We start from the raw sequence: 21,699 nt of genomic DNA on the forward strand, positions 1-21,699 counted from the left end.
TACAAAGAGAAGTCTCATTTTCATTCATCTTCATCCACCTGTTCCTCTTATAGGTAACTGACTGACTTTATTAATTAGTTAATCTTTACAGTTTTTCTTTATGCAATATAAAGAAACTAAGATCTCCTTTCTTAAAAAAAAAGGTATTGTGCTGGTTTGAAACTGTTGCGTACCCCAGAAAAGCCGTGTTCTTTAATACTCATTCAGTATCGCTGGGTGGAACCTTTCTGATTTATTTCCATGGGGATGTGACCTACCCAATTGTGGGTGGTAACTTTTGATTAAATGGTTTCCATGGAGATGTGTGTCTACCCAGTCAAGGTGGAGTTGCTTACTGGAGCACTTTAAGATGGATCCATTTTAGAAAAAGCTTCAGTGCTGACAGAGCCCACACAGTCAGAGACCTTTGGAGATGCTGAAGGAAAATGTTTCCAGGGGAAGCCTTATGAAATGAGGAAAGAAAGCTTGCAGGCAGCGCTATTTGCCTTCCCAACTGAGAGAGAAACCCCGAACTTCATTGGCTGTTTCTTTGGAGTTAAGGTATCTTTCTCTGGATGCCTTATTTGGACATTTTCATGGCCTTAGAACAGCAAATGTACAACTTAATAAACTGCCTTTTTTATAAAGCCGTTGCATTTCTGGTATACTGCAAACTAAAACAGGTATTGTACCATATACACTGATTTGCACCTTGCTCTTTTCATTTAGTCATGCATCCTGAGGATCTTTCCACCAATGTCATCCTTATTTTTTTTTTAAACAGTTATAAAGTACTCCATCATATGTATGAACCATAGTTTAATCAATGGTTTGTTTCTAATCTTTTGATATTACAGATGATGCAGCAATGAATAATCTCATACATGTCATTTCACCCTTGTGCAGGTATGTCTGCATGACAGATTCCCAGAAGTAGGACTGACGTATCATATCACAGAGTAAATGGCTCTATAATTTAAATAACTATTTCCAGAGTTCCTTCAATGGAGCCATTACTGTTTTACACTACCACCCTTAATATGAAAGTTACTGTTTCCTCACTATTTTCCCATTAGTGTGTGTTCTAGTTTGCTAGCTGCCGGAATGCAACACACCAGAGACGGATTGGCTTTTAATAAAAGGGGATTTATTTTGTTAGTTCTTCAGAGGAAAGGCAGCTAACTTTCCACTGAGGCTCTTTCTTACATGGAAGGCACAGGATGGTGTCTGCTGGTCTTCTCTCCAGGCCCCTGGGTTTCAACAACTTTCCCCGGGGTGACTTCTTTCTGCATCTCCAAAGGCCTCGGCTGAGCTGCAAATGCTGAGATGAGGAATGCAGAGCTGCTTAGGCTGTGCTACATTGCACTCTCTCATTTAAGCACCAGCCAATTAAGTCAAACGTCACTCATTGCAGCAGACACGCCTCCTAGCCAACTGCAGATGTAATTAGCAACAGATGAGGTTCACGTACCATTGGCTTATGTCCACAGCAACAAAACTAGATATGCTCACCTGGTCAAGTTGACAAATGAATCTAACTAACACAGTGTGCATTGTTAAACTTTTTGATTTTTGTTAATCTGACAGATAAAAGATAGGATCTTAAGTAAAATAGCATAAAACGTTACATGCCTTTTATGAGTTAGGTGAGCATCTTTAAACACATTTAAGAGGCATTTCTGGAGCTTTATTTTTTTTCCCTGCGAACTGTCTACTCATAACCTTTGCCCATTTAGTGTTGTTGGTCTTTTTCATCTTGACTTCTAGCAACTCTTTATATATTAGTAAAATCATGCTTTGCTGTTTTTTTTTTTTACCATTTTATTTGTCTTTTGATTTTGTTAATTTCTACATGCAGAAATATTTATTTTCAATGCAGTTGAATTTATCAACTTTTTAATTGTATGGCTTCTGTATTGCTGTATTTATTTTATATGTTTTAATGTTATTAGTGTAAGAACCACAGAGAAATAAAAGTCAACTTAAGACTGTTAGTCATCTATGAAAAAATACTGATGGAAAGTTACAAAAATAAGTGAAAATCAGCTGTTACAGTAGGCAACAGTAATGCATATAAATGATAAACATTACAAAATGAGAACTTGCATGAGCAAGTTTAAACCATTGATTTAAAGATTTAACATCTTAAAAAAGAGATGAAAAGGATTAATAAAAAATGGAGACTAGTACATATATATATATATACTAGTAGAGAATTTAGAAAATCTTGTTATTGTTTTATCTTATCTTTCTTTAGATCATTTAGTAAAAGGATACAAGTTCCAATATGATATACAAATCTAACTTAAAACTGTAATTACACTTAAACATATCAAACACAAATAAAAATAAGCAGAAGTTAACTGAAGCATAGCAGTAATATGATCCTTAGTGGAAACTTTCTATTATGCTGTTAGTTCATGTGAATAAAAGTCTGGCTAAGCTGCATTACTGGTTAAAAATCACTTGACATACACAATAATCTTGGAAGATAAAGTTGGAACTATTTTATAGCTGAGGGCACTGAGACACAGAGAAATAAAATTGCAAAATCAAGGGTGCACACCAGGTTAGAGAAGGAGGATTAAAATTTTGATATTCAGATTCTTAGTCCAGTGCTCTTTCTGCTACACACATTTTTTTTTCTTTGAGACATTTATAAGAGAGAGCCAGGCCCTGCCACAGTCAAGATGGCAGAGTGAGAGCCTTCAGAGCTCCATTCCCCCACAGAAGCTTTGAACAACCAGCAGGAACTGGCAGAAACATTTCTGAGGACTCCAGAAAACAAAAGCCTGAAGTAATAGGACAAATGCCAAATCAAGCAAAATCTTCTTCAAAGTGGTAGGAACTGTCGGCGCCAATTCCCTACCCCTCTGGGGCTCTGTACATAGCTGGCCCCAATCCCAGTGCAGATCCCCTGGTCTCTGTTCCAGAAGAAGCAGAGCAACCCTTGGGCATATATTAAGAGCATGTTTATTTGGCTAGATCTATCTACTGGTGGCCTGAAAGACTTGCTTGTCCCAGAACTTGCCCTGCATGTGGAAGGAAGCTCAGAGAGCTCTACAGAATGATGTGGCAAAACAGTCAAGTCATGCTGCTTGGGGTAAGGGATTACTGGCTAAAGGGCACAAAGTGCAGTGTCCAGAATCATGAGGACACTGCTTCTTAGAGAAGAGGGGATAGTCTTATCTGTGTAAACAGGGGAATTCCCAGGGTCACCGTGCATGCCCAAGACAAGAAGCATGCACAGAAAGGATCAGAGAGGCCCCTGACTTTGGTTTGGAGCTATTCTCATACAACACACTGTATAGATAAGCCCTGAAGGAGAACATTTGCACAGGCCAATCAGCAAACACTATGAAAGGTGGGGTTTTTTTTCCCTTCTGTTTTTTGGTTAGCTCTTAGCATTTGGGGAAAATTTGGTCATGGCACTAGCTGAATACAAGCTTAGGAAAAGATGCCACAGAGTCTAAATTCCACTGATAACACATTAAAATATCAATACATCCAGGAGTCAACAAAAGTTATGAAACATACAAAGAAACAGGAAGGATGACCCAGGGAAGAAGAAGGTTAAAGCATTAGATACCGTGGAAGAGGACAAGACCTGGAATATACCAAAAACTTAAAAGAAAAAAAAGGGTCTGAAAAATGCTCAAAGAGCAAAGAAAAACATGGACAAACAACTAAAGGATATTATGAAAATGACAAATGAACATAGAGTATCAATGGAGTGATGGAAATCATTAAAAGGAACCAAACAGAGCTGCAGACCTCAGCAACAGAAATTTAAAATTCCCCAGGGAGTTCAACAACAGATTGGAGCTTGCAGAAGAAAGAATAGTGAACTTGAAGATAAGGCAATTGAAATCATTCAGTCAGAAGAGCAGAAAGAAGAATGAAGGAAAGTGAATACAGCCCGAGGAATTCGTGGAACCAACATACCCATTTTCGGAGTCTCAGAAGGAGAAGAAAGAAAGAGGTAGAGAGAATATTCAAGGAAATAATGGCTGAAAATATCTCAAATTTAATGAGACATGAATATACACATCAAAGATGCTCAAAGAACTCTAAACAGGACGAACCCAAATACACTCACATCATACCATGTCATAATCAAACTGTTAAATGCCAAAGATAGAGTATTCTGAAGGTCACAAGAGAGAAGCAACATGTCACATACCAGGGAACCTCAATAAGATGGAGTACTGATTTCTCATCAGAAACCATGGAAACTAGAAGGTAGTGAAAAGACATATTTAAAGTGCTGAATGCAAAAAACTGCCAAAAAATGAATTCTATATCTGGCAAAACTTTCAAAAATGAGGAGAGATTAAGATACTCTCAGATAAACAAAAGCTGGCTGGAAAGGCGGGGGGTGGAATCCATCATTAGTAGACTGGCTCTAAAAGAGAGGCTTTGTCTACTGATAAATGACTGAAGACACATGAAGAAATAAAGGTCTCTGGTGAGAGTAACCACATGGATAAATACAATTGCCAGTACTATTGTATTTTTGGTTTATAACTCCACTTTTTACTTCCTATTTCTTTTAAAAAGCAAATGCAATACATATATATATAATGATAAATCAATGGGTTGGAACTCAATGCATAAACATGCAGTTTGTGAGAAGAAGTACATAAAGGGAGATGGAAGAGCACAGCAATATAGTTTGTGCATTCTATTAAAAAAAATATTTTTATTGAGAAACAGCCACATACATACAGTTCAAGCATATTATATAATCAATGGCTCACAATATCATTACATAGTTGTGTATTCTTGACCATGATCACTCTTAGAACATTTGCATAACTCCAGAAAAAGAAATAAAAAGAGGAAGAAAGAACTTATACATCCCATACTCCTTACCCTTCCTGTTCACTTGACCCACAGGATTTCAATCTACCCAATTTTTACCCTTTATCTCCCCCTATTATTCATTTATTATTATTAAGTAAATAAATAAATAAATTTAACTCATCTGTCCTGTGTATACTATTGAAATGAAATTGGTAGCAAAACAAATGAAACTGTTATAGATTTAGTATGTTAAACTTAATCCCCATGTTACCTACAAAGAAAATATCTTAGAATATGTAAGATCACAGAGACCAAAATTAGAGTATAAGTTGCCAGGGGTTGGGGAAGAGGAAATGGGGAATTAATGCATAATGAGCATAGGGTCTCTGGGGAGATGGGAAAGGTTTAGGAATGGAAGGTAGTGAGGGTACTGTAATATTGAGAATGTGATTAATACTATTGAATGGTATGCTTGGGAGTGTTTTGAGATGGGAAAATTTATATTATATATATGTTTCCACAATTAAAAAATAGAACTGAAGAGAGAATGGCAATTAAATGCTATACATGATTTTGGAAGAGATCTAGCAAGAGAGGAGAACAGGCTCAAAGGGACATTACTGAGACATTTAAATAAACTGTAAGCTTCATATCAGTCTTAAATTACTTGAACTTGGTAACTGCACTTAAAGTGATAACATAAGTGAACATACTTGTTCTTCTTTAGGAAATATACATGGCAATACTGAGTGTTCAGAAAGTGTGCTATATTCAACCTATACTTGTGGGTTCACAAAATGGATGGATGGATAAATAAACAGACATATAGATAGAATGATATTAAAAATGTAGCAAAAAGCTAAAATTGGAGGTCTTGGGTATATGGGTGAGTAGAGGTTTTTTAGAGTTCTCTGTTTGGGTTGCATTATTTTTGTTACTGTCCTGTAAGACTGAATATATTTCAAAGTATTATAAGTAAGCAAATAAATAGATACATAAGAGTAGTGTGGACCTGAAGCCTAGAAAACTGTAGCCTTTTTTAAGGACAAATAATCCTCAGGGCAGTGATGGTTATGGTGTAGAATAAAGCATATATTACCAAGAAATATGGAGAGCTATATTCTATTTCTGGCTTTAAGTGTAAGCCAGAATTGAATATTTGGGTGGGACAAGGCACTTCACCTGTAAGCCTCATTTTTCTCATCTATAAAATAGTCATACTGAATAATTTCTAAGCTCCCATATAATTAAAAAAAATTAGAAATCTGGGAGTGCAAGCAGATTCAAGATGTGAGTTTGTACAAAAAGAGTAAAAGGAAATCAAGGCTCATTATCTAGAACACTTCCTGACACAGTACACACCTAAAAGATGTTTGTTCAATGAATGAAAGAAAAAAGAAAAGTAACATGAAATTATATCAAACCATACGATGAAATATATTCAGAAAAGGTTGGAGGTAAAGGTATATAGGTAAAGGAATGCTTCATAGGATTTAACTGTAGGTAAACATATTTGATGTGTTTATAGACAGTTTGTTTTATGCCTAGCACCATTAATTCCTTGGTTCTCTATTGTACTTACATATTTGAATCCATAAATGCTTATTTTTTATTTAGAACCATGTAGGGTTCCTTTATCTATATAACTATTTCATTTGACCTAGGACAAACAGCAAGTGGTAATATACTTTAGCATCCAGTTATAGTAATAAACATGACATTAAGTCATTGACATGGATAATTTTTAAACACTAAAGAAGCAAGGAATTAGGATTCTTTTAACAATGGGAAAAATATTTCAAGAATGTACTTCTTATACACATAAGGTAATGATTAACTTGCTTATCAGACAATTGTCCATTTTTTTTTTAATTCAGAGGTTTAATTTTTTTCTTCTCAAAAAGTAGTTTTTAAAAACAAATAACATGCCCACCTTCCATGTGGGAGACCAGGGTTCATTTCCCAGACCATGCATCAAAAAACAAACAAAGCCTTTAAAGCTTTCCCAAACCTTGATACCATCTTTTTACAGAAAAGTACTGGGCTTTGAGTACTTCCAATTACAGTACATATTTGCATAAAGGAACTGAGTCATCACAACTCTCTATATAGCTTCATGTTACATGTGTATGTTTACCTAATCCTAGGTTTTTTTTATTCTTTGTGTATTTCTCTCTCTGTCAATTTCTTTCCTCTGCCCTGCTACTCTAAGTTTACTGGATTTGTCTCTGAAAAATTAAATTCATAAGATACAAATGAGAGGAGTTTGCAATGTATTACAAAAGAAATAACTATTAAATAATATATTAGAAAAATCATGGATTACAAAAGAAATCCTAATATACAGGAATGTTATTGTAATATAATTATTATACATGGAAAATTGCACAAGTGACAACAATAGCTCTTTCATTGTCTTAAGATTCAGCCTATGATTTTTTTTTTAAATCTTCCATAATCATTTATTCTAAGAAAAATACATTTCTTTGTTACTTCAAAATAATACATCAAAATAATAGGAAAATATTGTGGATATCAGTGATGAAGACAATAAAAAGGTACACATGGATTAATCTTAATACATTTTGATTCTGCCTATGATATTGGTGTTCATTGCACATGGAGGAAACCTTAGTGATAGGGAGACCTCATGAGGGATACATACTTTGAAGCATCTTAAACATCAGAAATATGTCACATACAGGAAAGTGAAAGAATATGTAAAACTGGCACATTGTACACTGACTGAAATTATTTCCTGGAGAAGAATCATATCCCTTAACCTCACCCTAATACCAGAAACACTCAGCAGACAGTCATATACAGGCATTAAGCCATCCTAAATTTCCTGTCTATTGACATAGATACTGAATAAATTGTCAGGTAAAGCCATGGGTAACTTTTGTGAATAAGGCCTGAGAAAAAAGAGGCATTCAATATAGCATTGATAGGAAACTCAATATCATGGCCTACTCAGAACCTATTAATTATTACACAGAACACAGCAGGCAATTGCAGAGAGTCCCTACTCTGCTTTCTATTATTTCACCAAAATTGTGAAGAATATTGAGGACTACACATCTTTGGAAGAAATTGAGATTTTGAATAAGAAAGAACACATAGAAACCTTTTAGAAATGACCACAAATATATTGAGTCAATAAATGGGTCATTGTGACAGTTTAAGCCTTTAGTTAATATGCACAAATAGATAAAGGATGATTAGTCATCTGTATTATACAATAGAAAATATAACACAAACTAAAGAGGCCTAGATTACTAGGAGATATTATATATATCTACATACATAATTCTATGCATTAAAAATTCCTTTGCAGTGTTTGAAGAGATCTTGAGAAACATTTCTCATTATATACATTATAATATAAATACTATAAAAATACAGAAAAAATAGATGATTATCCTAATCCTGAGATATTATGCTGGTGATTAAATATTACAAAAATAAAATCCCCAAAAAAGAAAATTTCAGGAAAAGAAAACAACTTTTCTGACATGTCTACCACCTGTCAGACACATTTCTTAAAATTAAAACACACCCATACAAATAATAATGTAAAACTTCAAATATCCATAAAATGTCATACAAAATAAATAAAATAAAAGAATAAGAGTACTTGTTTTTTATCAAAAGCAGTGAGAATTATAATTAGATGAATCTGGATTTAGATTACCTGAAGAAAAATAATTAGATGAATCTGGATATTAGAATATCTGAAGAGAAAAACTTAGACATAAATTATGCATGAGATTATCAATTTCAGCATAATGAAAAGATGGTGTAATATAAAGGCAGTCTCACATGCAAACATTCAGAAAGATAAACAGTTAACTTTCATACAGATGTTAATTAAACATAAAGCAGTAGCTGACATCTTTTCCCAGGAAATGGCTATGAAGAAGACCTAGGTAAGAACAAATATGTCTTAAAAAGAAATATGATAGATAACTCAAATGTGAAAACATTGAAAATATAAATATAAATTTCAGACATTTGATGAATCTGAGTAAAGTCCAGATTTTTACTAAGATTACTCGTTTTGTTTGACAGAAAGGCTCTGTTCATCAACTGCTAAGTTCTGCATTAAATAATATATATTGATCCATAATGAGACAGATTTGTCTGTTGTAGCAGTTGCAGCTGAAAATGATTGAGCTAAATTCTTGGATACTGAACATTTTCTATATAAGATTTTGAAGTTAAGGAAGACACCCTTCAGTGAACAGTGAATTCAACTCCAAGAGATAAAAAGACTAATATGTTCTTAGACCACGAAATGCTGGCTTATCCTTTTGGAATCAGAAAAATGTAGCTACATCTTGAGAGAATAAATTTCTATTTTTTTTGTGCATAAGGTGAATCACATAGTACAAGCAGTTTCTGGTGTTCTGAAGGCAAATCCACTGAAAATGTATTAATATATGACAAGAATAGTAAAGCAGAACTTATGAAACACAGTAATAGCTATGACTACATGCTCAGAAACCTGAACACTTGTGGATCACATACCTGAAATCTGTGCTGTGGAAAGGGAGTACTGATGGGCTACTTTGGACTTTGTGAAGGGAAACCTGAACATGGCACCTGTTTGGATAGTAGTACAGACTTGTCCATGTACTACCAGGGGCCTGTGCATGTAGATGCAGGGAGATGGTGAGCATATGGTAAAGAGGGTAGCAAATGGAAAAATAGTGATCATAGAAAATTACCAAAAGGAAAGCAAATTCTGTGGAACCAAATAAAACATACAGGAAAATCTGAATGTTCACGATGGGAGAGAACTCACTTTACTGTATAACAGATAATTCACAATTTGGGAGAATACAGGAAATATTTACAAGGGATAACTTGCTTCTAAAGAACCTGATTTGGGAGTGTAGATATGGGTTAGTCACAATGACAGTACCAGAATATATTTCCAGACCAGATATATTACAAACAACCTTGTAAGAATTGCAGCTGCTGAGAATATGAAATATCAACAAGGATGAAATACATCATGATGGGGAGCTTGGTCATGTCTGCTGATATGCTGCAATCTCCCTGGATTCAAACAATAAGATGATAAGATGATGCTAAAATGCAAAATGTGAACTCCATAATATCTTCAAATCATCGATAAGCAATTGATGTAAGGCTTATGACCTGAATTTTGGTTCTGAAAAAATCCAATTCCTTCTTCACACAGTTCTGCCCCTTGAACCAACTTTGAAGCTACATCTGATTTACAGACTTGATATCCCACTGAGAGCAAATGACTGATATTCTCCAGCATCACATCTCTGAACAGCCTTCTCTGGGATGAATCCAGAATGACCCACTCTGCCTGAGTAAATTCTGTAACTACATCTTCCATTTTCAGTAACTCCAGTGGCTGCATGGTCAACAGCTCAGCTGAGAATTGTCTTCCTCTGGGTTTACACTCACAACAAGATAAGCATGATGATGCTTTCATCAAACTCCACACTCAGAGGTTCTTTATCAGTCTAGAAAAGGTAACATTTTCATGGAGGACTCTCCTTTAATGAAGTTGACAGTGTGATCAGTATTGCATGTGGCCCAAGTCCTCCACGAGCTATGGGCGCCTCCTCTGTGGGTCCCACAGCCTGACTATGATTTTTAAGGAAAATCCCATTTAAAAAAAAATTAAGTAACTATATTAATAAAGTATGTGTTCACGATATATCCCAATCTGGTTCATCTTTCTCTGCCCCTCATTGCCATCCTTTAAGTAACTAAAATAAAAAATGAGAATGAAAAAAAGTGCTTTTAATGGTTATGGCTAACTAATTAGCTTTTCCTTTAAGAAAATATTTTACCCTTATTTAAAATAAGAATATAATAAAATTAATGGGATCTTTACTTTTTATTTATACCATAAACTGTTTTGTTGAATCTTTTGATACATTCTGGGTTTTTCCCCTAATATATTAGTAGCCCTGAAAATAGAGTTACCATTTCCAAGGTAAATATTATAGTCATCTTAAAGGAAAAACTAATCTTAATTATTCTCTCATACCCTATATGGTTCCTATTTATATAAAAAGCTGTTTTCAAACATAAACATGAATTCCTTACATATTTTTTTCTAATTTTTTGTTTCCTCTTCCCATGCAAAACAACAACAACAAAAAACTGCAGACAAAAAAGCTTTACTTAGTATACTTTGCCCTCACAAAAAAAGAGTGAGGTAATCAAGATTCACCCTTCTATCCCCTCCTAGTTGAATCTTATTCTCTTGCCCTCATCACTTCAATCTCTCACTTCTCTGCAGTGTACCTGTGACCCTAGGGAGAAATGCAAACACACATTTGCTGAACGACTACCATACATTTAACACCAGAGGTGGAGATGCTGAGGAATATAAAAGGAGACACAATACCTATTCTTACAAAATCTACAAAGCACCAGAAATGTTTATTTTCTATATACTAAAGAAGCCCATGTCTCATTTTCAACTTTGAAAGGAACAGTAAAGAGTAAAAAAATTGTCTTATGTCACACAATAGGTTGTTACATTATTTAAAGGTCTAGACAAGGAGAAATATTGATGAGGGAAGAAATATTAGAAGAGTTTAAATTTTCCCTTACTGCTGTGCAACTCGGTGTTGCTTAATCAACAGGCTGAGAATATCAGATTAATAAGGGTTGTTTAGATTAAAGGTAAGCACAACTGTATCACAGGAGGTAGGGGGCATTGGAAAGTAGAAATTATACATACTAGGACTCAGGTTTTCTATTAAAGATAAGTGATAAATGTAGATGTTTAAATTTATTATCAGCATTAATTCATGCACATATAGAGATATATGTGTATTTTATATACCTACCCCCGTTTGTTTTGACAGAGGAAAGACTAAACTAAGTACATATAAACATTTCAATTTTTTAATATAGCTAAAATCTACCCCCTCCATTTTAAAATTTTTTTATTTTTAAGGTTCTAAGAAGAAAACAAACACAAACATTGTCACAATGTTTGGCCACTAAAATTTATTATCACAGTCCAAGGCTTGGTTCTTACTTCCTCACCTAAGGACTATTTACTTTTACTTTTATGCACTATTCTAAGTGTTTGGTTGTCTGGCCTCTTGTTTTAGAACAGAAATGTTGCTATGGGAAGACACTCCAGAAACCATGATATGAGAAAGAAAGGTAAAAAACAAGCTGGAAAAACAGCTCCATATACTGCAGTAGCCTTCCGGGTATCATGAGATTACCAAACAGTACATTCAATGTCTGAGATGATTTGCTTTTTAAAAGTTCTATGTACAATCGCAACTAAAAGAATAAAATACCTAGGAATAAATTTAACCAAAGAGACAAAAAACCTATATAAAGAAAACGACAAAAAACTGTTAAAAGAAATCACAGAAGACCTAAATAGATGGAAGGGCATACCGTGTTCATGGATTGGAAGACTAAATATAGTTAAGATGTCAGTCCTACCTAAATTGATTTACAGATTCAATGCAATACCAATCAAAATCCCAACAACTTATTTTTCAGAAATAGAAAAACCAATAAGCAAATTTATCTGGAAGGGCAGGGTACCCCGAATTGCTAAAAACATCTTGAGGAAAAAAAACGAAGCTGGAGGTCTCGCGCTGCCTGACTTTAAGGCATATTATGAAGCCACAGTGGTCAAAACAGCATGGTATTGGCATAAAGATAGATATATCGACCAATGGAATCGAATAGAGTGCTCAGATATAGACCCTCTCATCTATGGACATTTGATCTTTGATAAGGCAGTCAAGCCAACTCACCTGGGACAGAACAGTCTCTTCAATAAATGGTGCCTAGAGAACTGGATATCCATATGCAAAAGAATGAAAGAAGACCCATCTCTCACACCCTATACAAAAGTTAACTCAAAATGGATCAAAGATCTAAACATTAGGTATAAGACCATAAAACAGTTAGAGGAAAATGTTGGGAGATATCTTATGGATCTTACAACTGGAGGTGGTTTTATGGACTTTAAACCTAAAGCAAGAACACTGAAGAAGGAAATAAATAAATGGGAGCTCTTCAAAATTAAACACTTTTGTGCATCAGAGAACTTCATCAAGAAAGTAGAAAGACAGCCTACACAATGGGAGACAATATTTGGAAACGACATATCAGATAAAGGTCTAGTATCCAGAATTTATAAAGAGATTATTCAACTCAACAACAAAAAGACAGCCAACCCAATTACAAAATGGGAAAAAGACTTGAACAGACACCTACCAGAAGAAGAAATACGGATGGCCAAGAGGCACATGAAGAGATGCTCAATGTCCCTGGCCATTAGAGAAATGCAAATCAAAACCACAATGAGATATCATCTCACACCCACCAGAATGGCCATTATCAACAAAACAGAAAATGACAAGTGCTGGAGAGGATGCGGAGAAAGAGGCACACTTATCCACTGTTGGTGGGAATGTCAAAGGGTGCAACCACTGTGGAAGGCAGTTTGGCGGTTCCTCAAAAAGCTGAATATAGAATTGCCATACGACCCAGCAATACCATTGCTAGGTATCTACTCAAAGGACTTAAGGGCAAAGACACAAACGGACATTTGCACACCAATGTTTATAGCAGCGTTATTTACAATTGCAAAGAGATGGAAACAGCCAAAATCTCCATCAACAGAAGAGTGGCTAAACAAACTGTGGTATATACATACGATGGAATATTATGCAGCTTTAAGACAAGATAAACTTATGAACCATGTAATAACATGGATGGACCTAGAGAATATTATGCTGAGTGAATCCAGCCAAAAACTAAAGGACAAATACTGTATGGTCCCACTGATGTGAATGGACATTCGAGAATAAACTTGAAATATGTCATTGGTAACAGAGTTCAGCAGGAGTTAGAAACAGGGTAAGACAATGGGTAATTGAAGCTGAAGGGATACAGACTGTGCAACAGGACTAGATACAAAAACTCAAAAATGGACAGCACAATAATACCTAATTGTAAAGTAATCATGTTAAAATACTGAATGAAGCTGCATCTGAGCTATAGGGTTTTTTTTGTTTTTGTTTGCTTGTTGGTTTGTTTGTTGTTGTTGTTTTTTACTATTACTACTACTTTTATTTCTTTTCTTTATATTAACATTTTATATCTCTTTCTGTTGTGTTGCTAGTTCCTCTAAACCGATGCAAATGTACTAAGAAACAATGATCATGCATCTATGTGATGATGTTAAGAATTACTGAGTGCATATGTAGAATGGTATGATTTCTAAATGTTGTGTTAATTTCTTTTTTTTTTCTTTCCATTAATTAAAAAAAAAAAAGTTCTATGTATAATATTTAGTAAAGAAAGAAAAATACAGTATATTTTGTTAAAATTCAAGTACAAAATAGATTACCTGCCAATTGAGTATAAAAGAGATGTTAAGATACAACTTTAGCTACAGCTTAACAAAAGAAAAAAACCCCTAGATTTGGGACCCTTCAAACTGCCAAGAAAGCAAGTAGCTATGACAGACAGTTCCCAGACTTAAAGGTTTGCTTTTCCCTCCTTTTAAAAAAACTACTAAAAATAAAAGGGTAAAAGTTACTCAACAACAATAACAAAAAAGAAGTTTTGTAATAGATCTGTCTTCATCCAAATTACAGTTACTGCTTAAAACAACAGGGTTCAAATGTACTTCTTTATAGTTTTGAAGGGTTAAAAAAAAAATCAAAAGATCTAAATTTCTTTGTAGATTTTCTCCTAACACTTGATTAGTAAATTCAAATTGAAACTTAGCTTGATGACAACTATGGAAAGTGAAAAAGAACATCTCTAGGCCACCTAAGAACATAAAATTCTTAAGAATAGAGGTAATTTTCTTTTTATATTATAATAAAAAACGTCAAAAGAAGAGATGACTTGAAAATGACAAAGATACTCTCAAAGCAATGATTTCTAGCCATTTAACTGTTTATCCAAACTCCAAACCAACATTATCAACATCCTAACAATCATTTCCACTTGAATGCCATAGTCATCTCAAACTAATAGAACAAGTTCCCCTCCTCTACCCTCACCCGCTTCATGCCAAACCATCTTCTTATTTCGATTTCCCAATCTGTGTTACGTAGCCTTAAATTCAATGTATCTTTCTTTTTTTATTGTTATTGCAATAACCCCAATTCAGACTCTTAATCATTTCATTTGGCTATGAAAGATTCCTCAATGGTTTGTATGCTTCTACTTTCTTTCTACCTTTTAACTATTGTGCCTGAAGTATCTTTCCAAAATGCAATTTTTTTTCTGACACTCCCAATTTTAGAAGTGACACTGACATTTAAAATGTATAGAGATAACCTGGCTAACTGTATGGGTGTCCCCTCCTCCCTTCTTTCCAGCTCAACGTGAATCCCTTCTCAAGACACAACTCAAAGCCTTTACATGGCCAAGGTTCGGTATAATCTGAGTTCAAATTATATTTCTGATTCTTTTTCTTTAAAACATGTGAAACCTATGTTCTACTATGTTAGTCCATTTCTCTAACAAACATGAATATTCCACTACTCTAACACGTAAGTCATTCCCCTCGTCAAGTAGGTACTTCCCATAGTTCTTTTAGGTCCTTCCTTCCGATCTTTCAGAGCTGGGGTGAAGTACTCTCTCTTCCATAGATGTTGAAGATTTCCTTGAATAGCCCACCTCACAGGATTACTTATGCTTCTGAACTTGACATATGGGCCAGTTATTTGGAATTCAATACACCCTTCTTTGGATTACTTAATAACAGTTCACTGCATATGAAATTTTCTCCCCAACAAGATCATAAAAATAATACTATCACCTTCGATTCTAGCAGATATCATTTCTATCTATAAGGAATGTGAGACTCAGAGAAGTTATGCAAATTTTACCAAATCCGAAAATCGCTAAGAACTGGAATTTGTGCTGCCCATGAGGTAGTCATTAGCCATGTGGTGTTTCAAGTGCTCAAAAGCCGCATGTGGCTAGTGGCTCCTTTACTGGATAGCAGAGACAGAACATTTTTGTCATCACAGAAAGTCCTACTGAACAAATACTGCTTTAGTTTTCTGGCATACGTTAAGGTATCTGAAATAGTAGAGGTTTAATATATGTCTAGATAATATTTATTTATTGTTATGAGTAGAGAATACTATAGACACTAAAATAACATCATTGTGCTTCTGTAATATCTATAAAAACAGTACAATTTTAGATAAGCTACTAGGAGGAACATAAAAATATATCTTGAGCAATGATAAAGGGTTAAGAAACTACTGTAAATTCCAAGTCTAGAATATGGCAAAACAAACTATACTTCCACTGTCCATGGTGAATGTATCTGTCTTCAGCAACACACTAGCTTCTTTTTTTTTTCCTTTTTTTAATTTTTTGGCACACTAGCTTCTTTTGCCAACTGATTTTAGGTAGGAGAGCTGATTAGATAAACATCTAAATGTATATCAGGAACTTCATTATTCTCATTTGCTATAAAGAAACTATTGCTTATGTAGTGACAAAATATATTACTTCATTTTAAATGATTACAGTTCATGTCTCCCATTATATTCTTCTAACTTCAATTCCTATTTATACTAGCCAAAAAAACACAAAGCAGTCAGGACATAAGCAATTTAAAAAGTCAGAAGGGGATGGTGTTAATATAACTTCTAGAAAACAAATACCATCTTATATTTTTACAACTCTCATTTGTCATATATTTTATTTTTCATTTCCTTCATCCCCTTACTTAGCAAGGTGTCTGTCATAACAGTAGGAATCCCACAAATACTCATGGGAGAAGAGTACATTACACTTTATAGAGGATGTTCCATTTTTTCTTTTGTATATACCAAGGTATGATTCACACTTATTTTTCAGAGGAGAATACAGAAGGTTGAAGAGATTGTGTCATGTCGAAGGTCATAAAGCTAGTAGGTAATAAATGTGGGTCTGGAATCCAGGTTTTCATATTCATAATACAGAGTTTTTTTGCACTAGTCCAACCTGCTTATTTGTTTTAGTAAGATGTTCAACTTTAGAACAGATCAAGGGACAACAAATCAACTGAGGTAAGGAAAAGGCAGAGAAGAGAAAGGAAACAAGTTCTTTTCTCCCTGCCACCTCTGCTCCTTTTTTCCTTCTCAGTGTTACCACCATAGGTGTTTTCCAGATACAGCACAGGGTTACTTTAGGCAATACTGACACTAGACTAAGATAGACCCCAGGTTATTTTTTTTTTTCCACGAAAATTAAGCTTTTTATTCTTAAAAAAATACCATCAAGAAAAAAACAAAAAAACAAAAAACAAACAAAATCACCATCAAAAAACTATAAAGACTACAGACCAAATGGAAGAAAATATCTGAAAATAAAATGTATATATATAGTTCTAGTATAAAAAATATATAAAGAACACTTTCAATTCAATAACAAAAAGGCAAACATCCCAAATAATAATTGGCCAAAAGTCCTGAATAGATATTACTCCCAAAATATATAAAAAATTTCCCATGTGCTTATGCAAAAATGCTCAACATCATTAATTATTAGAGAAGTGCAAAATAAAATCACAGGGAAATATCTCTTCATACTCTAGAATGGCTGTAATAATAATATTGATTTTAAAAATGGAAAATAAGTAGTTTTGGTGAGGACATGGAGAAATGCAAGCTCTTTTACCTTGATGGTGGGAATATAAAATCCCCCTGTGGAAAAATGTTATCAGTTTCTCAAAAAGTTAAAAAGAGAATTATCACATAATCTAGCTAATCCACTCCTAGGTATCTATTGAAAGAACTGAAATCTGATATTCAAATATTTTTACATGAATATTTGTAGCAGCTCTATCTATTCACAATAGCCAAAAGGTGCAAACAGCTGAAATCCCCGTCAGTGGATAAACAAAATGTGGTATTTCAGTACAATGAATTCAGTTATATAAAGATTAAGCTATATAAAAAGAATAATGTAGTAATACATGTTACAACATAGATGTATGCCAGCTCATTGTTTTTTAAAGTTTATTTTCCACAGCTCAATACTGATTTTGATGTTTCCAGGATCTAGAAGAACTTCTCCTGGACACAGGAAAAGAAGAGTCCATGTAGGTCATGCAATTCTTTCTAATAGGGTAAGTATCATCTCTGTAGTACCCAGATTAGAGAGACAGTTTCAAAAGATGAGAAGAGAAGGACATATAATCACAGAATATGATGCAATGCTAATTCATTCATCTGTAAAATGAGGATAATGAGAGTATCTGCCTCATAAGAATGTAAGCTTCAAGAGGACAGGGATTTTGTCTCTTTTGTTTGCTAATGCATCCCCAACGTATAGGGTACTGAATAAGTATTTACTGAAAGAAAAAAGGTTGTTATAGGGATTAAGTGAAAGAATGTAAAATACACAGTATTTGGCAAATAAGAATTATTTTCCCTGATTCAAGTCTAAATCTAAAGACCTACTATCAATATAGTTTATTCTTATGGCAATTTGTTTACTTTTACTTACCTTGGCAAAAACCATATAAGCATATCTGGTTTACAGGTATTCATTTACAACAACTTTTTCTTCCCTTTTATAAACGTAATACAAGCTCTCACAGAAAATTTCTAAAGTGCAGAAAAATACACAGAAAACAAAAATTTCTCATGATCTCACCATCCAGAGAAAACCGTGATTACCATTTTATAGATTTCCTAAAGTAATTTTCTTTATCTGCAGAGGTCATTAAACCTAAATTAGGTGAATTCTTTTCTTTCTTTCAAATTAGCTTTGGATAGATCATCCATAAAAATACAGGAATACCTCATTTTGCACTTCACTATATACTGCTTATTCATTATATGGCAGTATGTCAAAAGTATTTTTCTACTTAGAGTATGTTATCTATATCTTAACAGATATATTCATATCCATCAAAATACTGAACAGTATAAGTGAGCTATATTTTTCTTATAACCAACCATCTTACAGACTAAACTGAATGTGTTCATTGAATGTTAAAAGGCTGCACTGTGCTTTTGTTTGAATGATGCTGGGCAAGCTTCTAATAACTCTGCTGAGATCTCCTTTGTTGCCACTGCAACATTTTCAAGTGAATAATTTTGACCTATAGTAGGTAAAACAGTAAGCATTAGTGCTGACTTTCTAGGTTCCAAGGAAATGTATCATTCTGCAGATTTTATGGCAGCCAGATGAGTTTCGAAGGAAATGTTAAGAAAAACAGGAAGGTATCGACAGACAACTGACTTAGAATTTAATAACATTCTTTGATTATTATGGAGAATGTAAACATTATGTTTCCTGGGAGGACAAAAAAATAATTTTAAGGGTAGCTGGAAGAAAACATAGATGAAAGCGTGCCATGACTTCAATAGATATGAAGAATACAGGAAGAGGAACTATCTCCATAGCGCTGAATTACAGCTCTTCTGTAATATGCCCACTACCAGCTCTCTCATTTCCAGAACTGCAAATCCCCACACAAAATTGAATAGGCATGTAGTGAAAGAAATGTTAAGCCTGGGAACCTATCCTTTACTTAAAACTCAGGAGTCTATCTTATATGAATCCATCTCCAGGTGAGGCCTACAGTAGGTCCGCCTCACCCTGTTCTTCATCCTTGGATGTGTTTACATTAAAAGAAAACAATGTAGACAACTGATTTATTGACTTACTCCTAGGTTTTGCTAATTGCAGCCCTAAGCTGAACTTTTTAGTCATTCTTCATTTATCAGTTATAGAGAAGAATACTATCTTCTTCTTGAAATCTATATCCACCATTAATAAAAAGGTTTCAAAATATTCAGAGCAGAGTCTATCATTTAACTTCTTAAAGCACTTGCTATCAATGGAGATCAATTATTGAACATCAAGGGTTCTTTTACCAAATGTTAAATGTAAAAGACCTGGATAGTAGAGTTGATGATTACTTTTATATCAGAAAGATAAATGAATGTTGTGTGTACTTTGAAAAATTCAAACACTGATTATAAATGGAATTCCTTTTCCTTCTTGTGATTAACATGAAAGAGAGAGGTAACAGAAACTTTCCATTTATCTCTCTTTTGCCATGGTGTTTTTTTTTAAAGTCCACTGAAAGATTTCAGAGGTAAAGAATCCATTTACCTTATTTTCTTCTAAAAATTTCAGTTTGATAGAAACATCATTGCGCATTTTGTCATATTTTTCCTTATGTACTTGGAACAGATGTTGTGACTGCTCAATCTTTGGCAGAGTGTTTGCATCACGTGGCCCAAGATTCAGTTCTTCTAAATCAGTACGATAGGCATCATATTCAATCCTGGAAAGAAAAGAATGAGTGAAGCATACTACAAAAGCAGAGAAAAATACGACTGGGAAATTAATTGTAAATATGTAATATTCTTATATTATACAATAATATATATTAATTCTCTTACATATCACATGGCTTAGATTTTTGAGAGCACACATTTCTTTAAACACATATATATAAAAGTTATTACTATGAGCCTGGGAGAAAAAGTTTCTTTTTAACCTAACTATTCCTCCATAAACTGACAAGCAAAATTTCCAACATTTAAAAACCATTTTTGAAAAACAGCTGTCAAAACCTAGTGCTAACAAGGTAAGGGTCAAGAATCAATCTCCCATCTGAATTGGTTAATTTTGGAGAGGCAAAGCATTTGAGGACAGTAGATTTTAGAATGGCACACATAAAGTAACTGGTAAAAGGAAGTTATACTGAGGGTCAACAGTCCTTAAACTATAGTCTAGGTCAGGACTAGTGCAGTCCTGACCTAGCCTAAAGTGATACTGAGAGTCAAGAGTCATAAACTATAGTCTAGGTCAGGAGAGCACAACAGAAATACAACATGAACCACATATATAATTAAAAATTTTCTAGTAGCCACAGCAAAATAGTAAAAATTACTTTCACCTGTTTCTTCTTATATTTTATTTTACTCAAAATACTCCCAAAACATCACTACACCATGTAATCAATGTAAAAAATATTAATGAGCCTTTTGTACATTCATTGTTCGTACTCTTTGAAATCCACTGTGCATTTTATACTTGCAGCACATTTCAATTCAAATAAGCCACAGTTCAAGTTCTCAACAAATACATGTAGTTAGTGGCTACCCCACTGGATAGTACAGCTATAGAAGGATTTCTTTAACATTAGTATTTAGAATGAGAAAACCTAGTATACAGCATTTATTACATTGTGTTTCCTGAGATGCCTCCCTCTAATATTTTCCTATCACTAATTGAAATGGTTACATCAGCACATTCACTCTGTACTCCCAGAGAACCACAAACATATCTTTACCATGTAAATCACCTGTGTAATTACAGTACTACTTTGCTTATGAAACAGTGACTTATCCAGCAGCCTTCAAGTATTCAGTATTCAGTTAAGAAGCAAAGTAACCTTCAATTTAAAGTCATTATCACTAAATTTCTGACTTTAAAACTAAAGCTCTTTATTCAGATACCTATATCACAGTTAAAATACTATATTCTGTTAAGAATTACTGATTGCATATGTAGAATGGAATGATTTCTAAATGTTGTGTTAGTTAATTTTTTTTAATTAATAAAAAAATACTATATTCTGGGAATTAAGAATACTTGAAACAACATGAACTATATAATATATACGACTTGAGAAAGAACTCATCAGTCTCTTGCATTGAAATGAATTTATTGCTAACTTACATTGCATATAATAGACTTTATCCTTTAGGCCAAAAAGAGGATCACTCATTCATTCATTGATTCATTCAGCAAAATTTAAGTGACCATCTATGTTCCAGGTATTGTGCACAAATTACAGCTACAGGGGTAAGCTTTATCCTCATGAAGCTTACACTCTAGTGGGAGAGAAGAATGAAAACAACTACAACATAACAGGATAATGGA

The 21,699-nt window shown here is 34.0% G+C and overlaps 1 protein-coding gene across 6 annotated transcripts in view; it reads right to left on the reverse strand.

Moving 5' to 3' along the window:
• The window catches only part of ARFIP1 (ARF interacting protein 1), a 176,231-nt gene that overhangs the window by 44,821 nt on the left and 109,711 nt on the right, over nt 1-21,699 (reverse strand). For 3 of the 6 annotated variants that reach the window (XM_077139776.1, XM_077139772.1, XM_077139771.1), the window contains one exon: nt 19,918-20,092. In XM_077139776.1, the coding sequence (XP_076995891.1) occupies nt 19,918-20,092 (175 nt within the window). The other 3 variants (XM_077139774.1, XM_077139775.1, XM_077139773.1) reach the window with 3 other exon arrangements.

The sequence above is a fragment of the Tamandua tetradactyla genome, chromosome 22, assembly GCF_023851605.1.
Source record: "Tamandua tetradactyla isolate mTamTet1 chromosome 22, mTamTet1.pri, whole genome shotgun sequence".
Classification (NCBI taxonomy): domain Eukaryota; kingdom Metazoa; phylum Chordata; class Mammalia; order Pilosa; family Myrmecophagidae; genus Tamandua; species Tamandua tetradactyla.